This window comes from Siniperca chuatsi, linkage group LG18 (assembly GCF_020085105.1).
Source record: "Siniperca chuatsi isolate FFG_IHB_CAS linkage group LG18, ASM2008510v1, whole genome shotgun sequence".
Lineage (NCBI taxonomy): Eukaryota > Metazoa > Chordata > Actinopteri > Centrarchiformes > Sinipercidae > Siniperca > Siniperca chuatsi.
The window spans coordinates 20106458-20120468 of NC_058059.1; the positions used below are offsets into that span (position 1 = coordinate 20106458).

The window sequence follows — 14011 nt, forward strand, 5'->3', positions numbered from 1 at the left end:
CATGGCATTTAACGCTACCCGACACACAACTCATGGCTGGAATGGCTGGAATAGTGTTTTTCTTTCCCATTTACAGAGCCAGGGCAAACACCAGATTTTTTTTCAGCACACACACAGAACGGTCAGCTAGCGGACTGTGAGGAAATATTCGCTGAATTTGACAAAAAGACGTGTATTGGATTAGAATCGCATACCCCACCTATAATTGAGAAAATAATCAGTGGATTAATCAATGACTAAAATAATTGTTAGTTGCAGCTGTACTTTGGGGCACGTCATCCCCTCCTCTCTCTGCATGTTTCCTGCCTGTCTCTACGATCTGCTGTCAATAACGCCTAGTTGATTAGTCAACTCATCATCTCAGCGCTGACCAGTAGTAGTGTCTGGCCACACAGATAGTTTCAGTTTGATGTGCCCAGGTTTTGAGAAATCCAACTGAGGGTCTTTTTGCTACCCCAAAACAATAGAGGTATTCACCTCCACAACTAAATGTCATTTTCAATGCTTTGAGCAACACAAACAAAATTCCCTCCATCCCCATTGTATTGGTATGGGAGCAGCAATCTCAGAACCTTGACTCATACCCTCAGTTGCAATTAAAACTAATGCAGTCTAATACAGCAGCTGAAACTGTCTACTATTTTGTTCATCCCATTTACAGGCAACTGAATGGCTAGATAGATAAGGGATAAGAATCTTTTTCTGTAATTTGGGTGAACTGACCCTTTTAAGACAGATGGGGAGGAAGCAGGGAATAAAGTGAAACAGAGATGCAGAAGACTGACCAAAAACGTCATAAATAATGGGAAGAAACTGAAAGTGAGTGAGATGTGGGCACCCGACAGAGAGGAAGTCAAGATGAGCGAAGGAGAAATGTAGTAGCAGGGCGAGATAGGTAGAGAGAAGCATGTGAAAATACCGCAGGGAGCGCCGGGCAGAGTTGCCATCTGGACCTCTGAGCTGACAGCTTTACATGTTCCAAGTGTAGCGAACGTGGAGCAAATTCACTAAGCAGGACCCCCTCTTGAGATATGCAACACATTACCCAGGAAGCGTAATTACAGGGCTGGTGGGGCCTGCAGTGATGAACAGAACGGTCGAACAGAGATCAATGTTCTGCTCTGTAAATTAATGAGGCTAATGTTGATGTGACAGCCTCGTCACCGGAGATCTGTGGGGAATGGGACAGATTCCAATGGGCGTGAATGGAGACGTGAAACAGGGTACAAGCTTATTAAATTACAGTGGACAGCGAGCGCACACACACAAACACATACAATAAGATAATGCTTCCCACACACAGCTTGAACACAAAAAATGATTGATGAATATTTTAATTTGACCATTCATATGGCTCACCAATAAAGTTATTATTTTCATTATAAAACATACTGTTGAAAGTGAACAAAGAATACAGCTGCTTACTAAATATCAACAAATTCAAGGGGGGAAGTGGAAATGTACAATAGAAAATTATTATTTTCCAGTGTAGAAAGATTATGTTTGAAGGTTGAAACAAACAATTCACAACTCAATGCATCTCAAATATAATTAAGAACTCAACGGATGAAACACAAGCAAACGCGGAACTGTACACAACATCTGCAGTCTTTTCAAGGGGAGACATGGGCTGATTAAGTGAAGCATGTATTGAACATAAGTCATAAAACGTAAGCAGTGCTCGAAGTTATCTTTCAGACAAGATCTTCCTAATGAAGACTGTCGTTGCAAGATCACTTGTTCACAAAGACGTACACATTACACACATGAAAAAAGCCAATTGGGTACCGGAGCACTGCTGGATGTGAGGGAAGTTGAGGCTTCTTTTGATTTTTCTTGGATTTCTTTTAAGAGAGCAAATCCTCGATCTGTCACAACCCATGGTTGGAAGAGCCAAAAGCCAAAAATGCTCCATTTGGCTCTTTGGTATTTGGTGTTGAAAATAGCAGAAACACATATTCATAAAGTACAACATTAACAACATTATAATTTCAGAAAATTACATTTTTCCCTTGATATGATCGTTTTCTTTTTTCCCTCCTTTGCTTCTGATTGCCCTTTCTGTCCTCCAAATCAAACTACATAGTCGAGGTTTGATTGCAATTAGAAACAACTTAGAAAAAACTTTTTAAAAAAAGCAAACAAACAAAAAACTTCTCCAGTCATTGGCTGGGGGACAGTTTGCTTTCCTCTGGCAACTTTTCGCAGGCGTCAAAACTCTTCCAGCTGACTTGATTTCCACCTGATGGAGCGGATTCCTTTTTACTGACTGGTGCACAGAAACTCAGTGACTCCTTTCTATAATTTTCCTGCTCCATTGAGGCACATTTACACCCTCCTAGCCTTTGATTAGTCTTCCTTTAAAAAAAAAAAAAAAAAACACGTATTGAAATGATGCTTCATATGGAATCAAAATATGGAAACCCACTTTAAATTACACACAGCTGTGTTAGCAGAGCAGTCAGAGTCACTTGTTCAATGCATTTTCATTAATGATTCATTGCTCAGTTTACACTTTTTAAAGACTCTTGAGTTTGTACAGTCTTTTGCCTGTGTTTAAAACAATGCTATGTTGTCCTCGTGAAGACAGTAAGCTATAAAGTCTATACAATAAGCTCCCATGTTGGTTATAACCATCCATTAGTGTTCACAAATCTTTTTCCAAGGCTCTGCTATTTACCATAGGACTGCATTTCCACAACCATCTGTGTCAGTATTTGTGTAGTGATGAAGCATGATGGAATGCAGCAAAGCTGATGACCAAAGACCACAGGCCAAAAAAAGACATTATAAAATCTTAAGAAAAAGACATTATTATCTCCTCTTTGTCTTGGTCATTGGTTGACCTTGTTAGCGTGAAGGACCATTTTAAATGTATCCATGAATGGGAATTATGGGAGTAGGATCCTGATAGGTTCTCTGCATATGTCTCTCTCCTGTATCCCTGTTTCAATGTGGTTTGCTGCACCATCGAAAGCAGTTCCTTTTTGGGGTTAATGGATGGTAGGCACATCTCCCAGCCAGGCACCAGGTAGGGGGCGTGGACACGTATACTCATTCTGCAAGGCAAGAAGAAAAAAGACAAAGTTTAAACCATTTAACAGCTGGTCTGTGCCAGTTACAGAGATGGTGGTTACAATGTAAAGTTAATTACAGTGCCCAGTGATTTGATAACAGTACAATGGGGCTGAGACAGTGCCAGCAAAGCAAATTAGGGTAAGCAATTAAGCAGATGATGAAATCCCATGTGCTTAAATAGTTTAGAAGGCTGAGGTGGAGTGACTTCCTTAATGACTTAGAGATTAAATGAAAACCCAACACAGAGCTCAAATTACAAGTGTTCATTTTAAAAATGTCAATTTAAGCTGAAATAATTAAATTAAAAAAGGTGTTCAATTGAGCCATCTCACCTACACATTTTGTCACTTTATGTCACATTATTTCTAACAATAGCCTAGATATTTCAATTACTCTCTAATCAAGCATTGATTGGCATCGTAGCAATGGCTCCAGTACCAAATCTAACTATTTCAGTGTATGTAAGTTAATTACATGACACGTATTGGAAAGAGAAGTCACTTTTTTCACATATTTCCATTTTCATTGTATCTTTAGAATGGGAATACATTTGTCACATACTGTATTTACAGATATTTAAAAGTCAATTTAGTCTATATAGTAGGTTATTCTCGGATTACTTCAAAGGAACCAGCTTTAATGTAAAGAGCATTTTCTTTATTCACACAGTAGCCATATTGACTGACTGCGAGTTAGAAGAGTGGCCAAATTGGCTAACTTCCAAACACTGTAAAAGGATGCAAAGAATCATGGGAGCAACCCTTGTATTCACTGACTATGCAACCATAGGTAAATATAAAGCAATGAACAAAACATCATGTTATGATTCAATACATTTTCAATAATGCAAAAATAAGTGTGCTTATATTTTCAATTTATTTCCAATGTAATGTATGGGTACACCTCTATACTCAATTCTATTCTATATAGTATAAAAAAGTTATTTGAAATAAACAGGCTCGTTCCTATCACATAGCATATTTGTATCACTAGAAACAGTAAATTAAAAATCATGACAAGTGAATGATTCGGGACCTTTAAATGTCAGCGCTTTCCCACAGGTCAGCTCAAGCTTGTTGAGATGTTGCAAATTAGTAAGAGATTTTGACATTTTCCTCTCATTTAAGAGCCACAAGCTTTGAATTGATCTCCACACTGAAAGAGGCAGAGGCACACTCAGCCCACATATCCAAGTTTGCCTCTGAGCGTTTGTGCTCTGAATCCCTTTACTTTACAACTTAACCTTTAAAAGAGCCTATTTGTGACTTGGCTACAGGTAAATCCACATTGCCTTAATAACACAAATGCTGTGAGTTTTGCCAGGCTAAGCAATTTCTAAAGCTTTCAGAATCGAAATTATCCCGGCTCAACTTTTTGCTGCTCAAGCTGAGATTGCTGTCGGCGTGAAGCAGATCTCTGTAACATCGAGCTCAGATGAGTATGCCCTGAGCAGAACTTTTATTTAAACGCTATCAAACAGGCTGATAAGTCTTCACTCAACTCTTTATCTACCTCTCAGGTGGATGTGAGCGAAGTGAAGACAGCAGCAGAAATTGTCATACCTTAGACAATTTCAACAGAGCACAAAAACAGAAACAACTCGCAGCAAAAGCTCAGGCTGTGAACACATGCACATTAACATGAACTCTGAAGCAAGCAACACAGACACAAAAGCTGAGGGATACAACCCTCTGAACAGGCAGACACACACGCATCTAAACAGAAACATATCATCCTATGAGGTGGTGGAAAGAAAAAATAGGAAAAACGATGAAATGAGTAGATAATCTACCCAATTAATTTTTGTCATTACACACTATAATCAATATTATAGACATGTTTTGCCCCATTGCAACTGGTAATGCAGCATGCGCTGGCATTAGAGCCTTGTTTATCTTGTATAACTATGGAAATAAGAGAAGATACAAGAAATCCATGATGACATAAGCAAAAGATGTTTTACAAATGACTATATGAATTGTGTACAAATATTTATGTAGTCTTATTTTTACAAGGTATCCAACATTCTGCCTGTTACAAAGTAGTTTCACCTCAAAATGTTAATTTTTACACTTTGGATTGATTCAGGTTCTATAAAACAGTGTGCAGTCAAATGCAGTGACATGGCAGCAAGTTGAAAGTAATTGCAGTCACATCTCTTACATCTGAATTCAAGAGATCATCTTCACATACCTTGGTGAGTGACTGCAGGATTGGATTACTTGTAAGATTAAGAAGTTGTGTGGCTCATTGTGCTCATTTGATGGTAAAAGCCCACACAGCAAGAGCAAAATGTCAACCGATCATTTTACTTTATTGTCTTGTTCTTTGTTTTTCTGTAGTTTTGTTGCTCTCATAATGTATTATGTAGTTGTTTCAGCACAGCTCAAATGTTGTCTTCATGCACACAGACATCTGAGCTGTTATTTGCAAAAACACATTATGCTCCTTCAACATGATTTTCTTCAAGTGTTTAGTTAAACGATTATTGTAATTCACTCGCTGCTCACACCTCTTTAAACACTTGCATTGCGAAACAGCCATTAGTCGTTTGATGTCTTTCAGCCATAATTTGGAGACCATGCTTTTTATATCACTTTGCATGAAAGGATAGGATGGCTATAGATGTTTTTGTCCCCATCACTTCTGCTGCCGGGATTCAAGACTGGCTGCTTGCTTCCTTTATGGCAACAAGGAAGACATGTTGCCATAAGGAGGTTTTGTCCTCTGTCACCAGGGATATGTGCTTCACTTCTGCACTCTCTGAAAAGTTTAACTTTCCAGTGGTAGAAAGGGAACCAAAATTCTTTGCTGCCAGTTCTCCAGCATTGTTTTCCGGAACAACGGGACAGCACTAGTGGCCTTTCACAACAGAGCAACATTCTTAATGTATCTGAAGGAGCAATTGTCCTCCTCCACCTGCCTGTGGCAGCCTCTGAAAATGCTGCTTCTACTTCCATAAAAACAGCACAAAAGTAGGGGAGTTCTTCATCTCTAATAGCAGGCCAAGGTAGCTTCCTCGGTTTTGACCAAAGTGGGAGTTACGACAAGCTGGCAAGAGCCCAGGATAAAATTGGCAAACGTTATGGTCAGGGGTCCTTCAACAATGCAGGATTGCAGCGTGTGGTAGAAGTGTAGCTGTTAACTATTAATACTGTTCAAGATCTCAGAACCACACAACTGGGCCACAAGGAATCTCCTCTGCCTCAGAGCACATCACATTTCAGGCAGCAGAAATGCCGGGGATAATGTGATGTCCAGAGACAAGCTGTCAAGATACAACCTGAAAATTTTAGTCTGGATTTGTTTACCTCAAGGACAAACACCCACTGTCCTTTGTGGATCTTGTGCCATCCCATAAAAATCTGTCCTTGGGAGTGTGTTTGCACATGCACTTTAGCAAAAAAGGCTCCTCTATGCCTCTCTTACCCCTGCATGAGTTTCTAGTTGTTGGAAAAAGAAGACATGAGAAGCCGGCAGTGATACTGGCCGTTTCAGACTGGACAACTTCCCCAGAGACTACTTGGCTGATGTAGCGACCACCCTGGTCAGTCCCCTAACACATTGTCCAACCTGGGGCATGAATCCTGTGAGGGACTGGCTTGAGAGTTTAGAACTGTCCCTTGTAGTGGTGTGCATTCTGGAAACATACCGTCCGTAGAGACAACATGGAAAGCTTGAGTGATTCCTGAAGCTTTATGATGGCTACAAGGATTGAATCAATCTACATTGAAGGCCCTTATTACCCGACTAGAACACTGCGCTCCCAGAATGCAGAGTTGCTTGTGGTTCCTAGAGTCTCCAAAAGTAGAATGGGAGCCAGAGCCTTCCGTTATCAAGTTCCTCTCCTGTGAAATCAGGTCCCAATTTGGGTTCGGGAGGCAGACACCATCTCCACATTTAAGAGTAGGCTTAAGACTTTCCTCTTTGATAAAGCTTATAGTTAGGGCTGGCTCAGGTGAGCCCTGAACCATCCCGTAGTTATTGTTGCAATAGGCCTAGACTGGCGCTAGACTTCCCATGATGCACCTCTCCTCCTTCTCCTCCCTCTCCATCTGTATGCATTCTTATCCCATTAATGCATGTTACTAATGCAACATCTTGTCTCTCCTGTAGTTGAATGCATTGTCTCTCTCCTCTCCTTCTGTCGCTTTCAGCAGGTATTTCTGCCTCCGGAGCTGCAGAGACTGGATCTGTGGTTGTGGGCCACCTGCTACCCCCGTGTTCCTGCTCAACAACTGCTACTACAGTTGTTGTTATTGGCTCTGTTACTAATACTGATATTATTTTTCCTATAGCTGTCATTCCTATTATTACTAATTTATTAATATTAACACTACAATTACTATTCTACTATTAAAAAATAAATAAATTCTAGGTGGTATTTGCATTGTGCCTCCCTCTCCCCCACCCCCCTCCTCCAAAACCTCCCTCTCTCTCTCTCTCTCTTTTGCTCTCTCTCGAAACCTAACACGGCAGCAGCGGATGGCCGCCCACCATTGAGTCTGGTTCTGTCCAAGGTTTCTTCCTCTTAAAGGAAGTTTTTTCTTGCCACTGTCGCCAAATACTTGCTCATGGTGGGATTTGTTGGGTCTCTGTAAATAATATTATAGAGTACGGTCTAGACGTGGTCTATATGACAAGTGCCCTGAGATAACTGTTGTTATGATTTGGTGCTATATAAATACAATTTTATTGAATTGTTTGCATGCATATTCATTATGGATATAATATATTTTATATCTTAAAGGAAGTTTTTTCTTGCCACTGTCGCCAAATACTTGCTCATGGTGGGATTTGTTGGGTCTCTGTAAATAATATTATAGAGTACGGTCTAGACGTGGTCTATATGACAAGTGCCCTGAGATAACTGTTGTTATGATTTGGTGCTATATAAATACAATTTTATTGAATTGTCTGCATGCATATTCATTATGGATATAATATATTTTGGAGGGAGGTTGGCTTGCTACATGTTTTTATTTGGTTTCTGTCCAGTCCTACATTAGAAAATATTTTTAATCATAATTTGTCAAAACAAAAGTGAAACAGAAGTGAAAGAATAAAGAAACCAGACTGGTTGATTAAGGAACTTTCTTGCATTTTACACTTTGCTTTAGAAAGTTTTACAGATTTTTCAAGGACAGTTGTGTTATGTGCTTCTTCACTGTTTACCTTCTTCTATAGTACAAGTAGACAAGCAAGCAAGGCTACCGAAAATTTGCCTACTGACACCTTTGCCTGTCTCTGTCGGTCACATGAACCTCACCTTGCAGGTAATAGTGGTCCATCTAGAGTCTCCCATTCTACAGAAGGACCTCAGCTGTGCCCGCCTGTCCATCTTTGTGCAAGAGGGTTTGTATGGAGCCAAAAAAACCCAAACAGGTACAAATACAAAAACAGGACTTTTCCTGACAAAAATGGCATTGTGCCAGCATTTGTGCATCTACAGACATTGTGCTGGCATAAAAACTGAGTCCTAAGAATTAAAAGTACAGTACATGTATAATGGCCCTGCCTTCTTCACAGAATTATTGTTACAATGTGTAACCATTGATTCTGACACATGATATCAAATACAACCTCAGTAGTAAGTCAGGCAAACAAAGACAACCTAACAGTAACATTTTATAATCAAACAAACTTTGACTTGTGACATGGCAGTTTTATTTATACCAACCCAATTAGCTGAAGCAATAACTTTGTAAAAATCAGAACAAAGTACCAAAATGCATTCTCTGTTCAGTCCACTGATGTATGGAATGTCACCTAAGATAACACGTACAGAACATCACACAAGAGGACCTTGTTTACCGTACGGTAAACAAGGTGTGAGTTTGGGGGGGCATATACATATGACGAATGATGAAGTTGTGTTGGTTTGTCCAAACTGCATTGAAATAATTGCCTACACAACTAAACAACACTAATAATTGTAATTGAAAGGCGCATAATTATAAATGCTGTTCCCCTTCTATGTAGGCATTCCAAAAGAAAACTGACCACTTCTAAGGCTAAGTTAAGCTCTTTTCAAGAACACAAGTTACATGTCCAGAGCTGTCCCTACTTTCATCCACCCCCTCTAACGCCTTTTATGTGTTTTTAATTAGGATACTAATTAGCAGGATACAGACATGATGTAATTAGTTTGCTCTCAGTCAGGACAGCTGGAAGTAACACAGACATATGCCAACCACTCTCAAAGGGATCACAAGCCTTACTCCACTCAGGGCTCCAATTACCCTGTTCTAGCTCCCCACCCCGTTGCCTGTGTGTTTGTGTGAAGTTGCATGTTCCCTTCTTTCCCTAAATACCATGAAAAGAGAGGCAGACAATAGGAAATAGACTGAATGTATGAATTCTTTGTGAATAGTAAAGTTAATTAGACAGTTGAAATACTGTGTTAACTTTGGTCTGGAAAACATAACAAGGTTAACAAACACAGCTGCTCTTGTGTGTTCATGTATGTGCATTGTTTCCCCTAAATGCATTCAACAGCGGTGCTGCTATATAAAAGTCTTCCCAAATGCAATAAACTCGCTATCTCTAAGCAGCCAGAGTCGACTCCCATCCCCCCCACACTTATTTTTAATCCAGTGAAACGCCTTGGTAGCTCTCTAGCATCTGTTATTCTAACGTTGGGTCCACTTGATTAGTCTACTGCCCCGGCGTATTTTGCCGGGTCACCGATGTGCTTATTTTACATTCATTTGATGGCAAACTCCAACCAGCTGATGTGAAACCAGTGATAGAGTTACATCAGTTCGCTCTCTTTCATCAAAATGTCCCCGCTTGTGAGTCTATTGGGGTTGGTCCCTGGGGTAGAAACGTCAGTAGCAAATATTGGATCAAACTCACGGTTTATTAATGAATGTAACATTAGGCCTATGCCTAGATGGTGTTTTCTGTTATAATTTGATTAGCTAAACAAATTATTTTAATAAACGTAATACGACATCTACAACTGTGTGCAAATATGTGTCTAAAGCCCATCTCGTGTCAGCAGACGTGCAAAATATCTTCTGGTGGCGCAAAATAAAACTCATGCACTTCAGCACCACTGCTGGAAAAAATCCTAGGGAAAACACTGATGTGCATATGTCTAGTGTATATTTGCATGTCTGTGTTCGATTCATATACTCAAGACTCTCCGAGATCATGGCAGACATGGATCAGGTCTAATCTTGACATACGGTACAGACAAAGGACAGCAATTTAAAGCGTCCAGAACCAAATTAATGAACTTCCTGCTACTGGTCCAACAAAAAGCCATTCATTAAATGCTTCTGATTTTATTTTCAGCAAGGTCACAGCAGTCATGCTCGACTATTAACATAAATGATGCAACACATGTATCATGGGAAAATTCGATTATCTTAATTGTGGAAATAACAAACTAGAGCCACAAATTAGATTTAAAAAAAAAAAGACAAACATCTGGGAGGATATGTCATGTCTAATATAAATTAAAATGTAGAGAATGATATACTTCCCTTATAGTGCACAAACTATTTGTCCCTGTTTAAATGCATCCCCATCTCATTTGTAAATACGTAAATAATATGTACCCAGGTTAATACTAGTGCTGAGTGCATGAATGTATGACTATATAAATCTTGAAAGCAAGTGCAATATTTTGCCCTCAGCCATATTTTATTACTTAGATTGAAAATGTAAACTTTGCAATGAACATATTGAGAAATTTTCAGGATATCAATAAAGGAAAACGGATGGTAAGCAAACTCTATGTATATAATACCACAAATACATCATTACAATCTGCATGTAATCACTGGATGTACAGCGAACAGAGGCTGAACACTAGTCACTAGAAATGGTGTCATGGTGTAAAAGGGTGTACACTTCACTGTAATAACCTCATCACCTAATTGGAACTATAAGAACAACTACAGCAGTCCCAGCAAGCCATATTGAGTTCTAGCAAATACTATTTTAAAAACCAGTATATTTCTGTGCAGCTCAAATTACTATTTATTTCCAATTGCTGTTATGAAGATGCCGTTTTGTTGGGTAACTACGCTATCTGAGAGTAAAGGAAATAAGCTCAACACAGCAAGTATGTTTACGCGCTACACTATCCCTGTCTCTAACAACACAAAATGTATTTCATTCGAAGCGAGCATATAGAGGCCCACATGTAAGTGGGCCAGTGTGAGTAAGCTGCTCTAAAATAACATCATTTGAAGTTAAACAGCGAGGGATTTTCTGTGTGTATGCATTAAGCAAGAGAAACAGTGGTCTAAAGGTAGAGCTCAAAGATTTCTTGGAGGAAATCTGATCCAGGGAGTTGTGGCCATGATCAAACTGAGCACATCCCTGATGAAATGTCTCAGTGTGTGCATTTATTTATGTAAGTGCATGCACATGCATGTTCATCTGGGCTTGAGTGTTATGATTTATGATGATTGTGATTCATGCAGGTGATTGATGACCAGACAGATTTTCTCCAGATACACAAACTCCATCAAAAGGCTCTACAGCTGTTAAAGCCGACTGACAGCTGATCCAGCTGTGATCAGCTGCTGCCATCATCGAAACAGACGTCGCTTCACGTGACGCTTCAGAGGATAGGACGACTAATTTCTCTAAAAACACATTTCCTTGTTTCTTCTATCCCCGCAAGGAAAAGACGCAAGTGAGGGAAACGCGGATGCAATTAAGAGACTTGGGATGTACCTGACTCAAGGATGAACTGATTAGAATTTAGTTGCCAAAGTTCAAGGTCACTGTGACCTCACAAAACATGTTTTTGGCAATAACTCAAGAATTGATGACCATATTTCACAGTTGGTCTCAAAGGTCAAAGGTCATTGAGACCTCAAAATAGGATTTTAGCCATAATTTAATAATGACTTGGGCAATTCCAGATTTCACACACATGTTGACTGGGACGACACAATGAGTAAACAATAACTAGGACAGTACGGGCTTTCCTCCATCTCGTCCATTCTGCTTTTCACTTCCTGCCTCATTCTGAATTTCGAGCGTCATCAGAATTGCACGACTGCAAACAATGTCTTGAAACGCGCCTAGCTAATCGTGATCCTCTGAGTGAGTGAGTTTCACCTACAGCTCACAAAGAAGCTTCAAATCTAAAAATGCCAGGAGGAAACAAAAGCACTTCATTTTGTGTAGCTATACTCTATAAGAATCCATCTTTACATAGTAATCAAGTACATGTGTACCTGTTTAGCCAATACATCTACGAAAATCCTTCATTAATCAGTTCAACAATGTATACTCACTGGAATCATGCATATCATCAATATAGTAATAACTTCCATTTAGCTAAAAAATACACTTTATACCTTTTTATTCAATTCCTTCCAAGTATTCACTACATATATTATTTGAGTCTGGACAGACATGGGTGTAGGTGGGGGACCTGTGGGGGACTATGGTGTAGAGCCAACAACCTCTCAACTAAATGACAGCAAAACAAAGGGGCTTGGAATTTGGGAAGAAGCATTACAGGAACTACACACCCCTGAGGATCGGTGGGACACTTGTGGAGAGGGTGAGCACCTTCAGGTACCTATGAGTTTACATCACTGAGAATCTGATCTCTGCAGGACTTACTGTATACCAGAAAATGCAGAAGTAGCACTAGTAGGATTATGAATGATCCTCACCACCCCAGCGACAGACTATTCCAGCTTCAGGCAAACGCCTCTGTAGCCACAAGTCCAACACAGACAGCTTCATTCCTCAGGCAATCAGAATGGTGAAATGTGACCTCTGTATATCCTCTGCCTTGTCCAGCACGTTGTCCTCTGCAAATCCATTTCATTGCACATTTGCACTCCATCGTGTATAAACGTCCAGACTAGTCTTTTTTGCACAGCCTTAAGAGTATGCCACATTGCACTTCACTACACATACTGTTTGTGTATTTGACAAATCAGCCTTTAAATCCTTAAATTCAAAGGTTGATGTAGTAACGTTTATAGATAAAATAATTGTATTGGAATGTGTGATTTTGGCTGATTCAGTGAATGTTATGCCTGAAAAATCAAGGTAATAGATTTGATTCAAAACATCAAATGAATTTGATACTCCGATGAAGCAGTTCTGCTCATTGATTTTCAACAATGCACACAATGGCTTAATACAACCACACATACTGCAAGGATAGAAATTTTTCTAGTGTTTCTAGTGACGGTTGACAAATTTCCATCTTCTCTTGGCATATACCTTCATGTTTCCCAGCCCTACTGTGCACTGTGTAAGACTGTGTCTGTGTTCAAATCCAAATCTCTCTCTTTTCTCACATCTGGACCCCATTAGAAACCGAGCAGATCCTCTCGTCTCAGCTCAGGACATTCCCTCAGCTCTTCACTGCAACTAACACTCAGCTTCTACAAATGGGTTCCTATGCTTGTTTTGACAAAAATGAGTTTTACCATCCTCGAGTCCATCTCAGTTGTACAGTATTTGGGAATAGTGGTTCATTTCTGAGTAACAGGTAAAAGGCATCAATATGCTGTGATTACTCATAACTACAAAGGTGCCACAAAACTGAAGTAAAGTTTTCTAATTTTCTGTTATTGACTTTTATTTTTACATGGGAAATTAAACTGATAAGTGTTTGATGGACCGTAATGACTTGCTGTATGAAATCAACCAATAATAACTAATTAAGGAAAGAAAAAGTCACCCTAGATTAGAGTTCATGTGTATTTCTGTGGTCAGAGACAGTTCAATTAATCAACATTTTATAAGCATGAATAACTCATTACCAAAGCCACACAAGGGAGCCAACACTCTGGTTTGTGATTGTATGTAGTATAGTGCAAAATGTTCAGCAGCAAGTCTTCTCAGCTTGTGTTCAGTCATATAAAATATCTTTAATGCCAATGATGCGAGAAAATTTCCCTTATTTTTGGGGTTGTAGCTTTCCTTCTGACACTGA

General features: G+C 39.5%; 1 protein-coding gene across 2 annotated transcripts in view; it reads right to left on the reverse strand.

The window, feature by feature from the left end:
- Positions 1-1316: 1316 nt before the first annotated feature.
- Positions 1317-14011, reverse strand: part of lrrtm4l1 (leucine rich repeat transmembrane neuronal 4 like 1) — a 51184-nt gene continuing 38489 nt past the window's right edge. For both annotated transcript variants that reach the window (XR_006375553.1, XM_044174782.1), the window contains exon 3: positions 1317-3059. Coding sequence is in view for 1 of the 2 variants with exons in the window: in XM_044174782.1 (XP_044030717.1) it covers positions 2994-3059 (66 nt within the window). In the remaining variant the exon portion in view is untranslated. The remainder of the gene's footprint in view (positions 3060-14011) is intronic.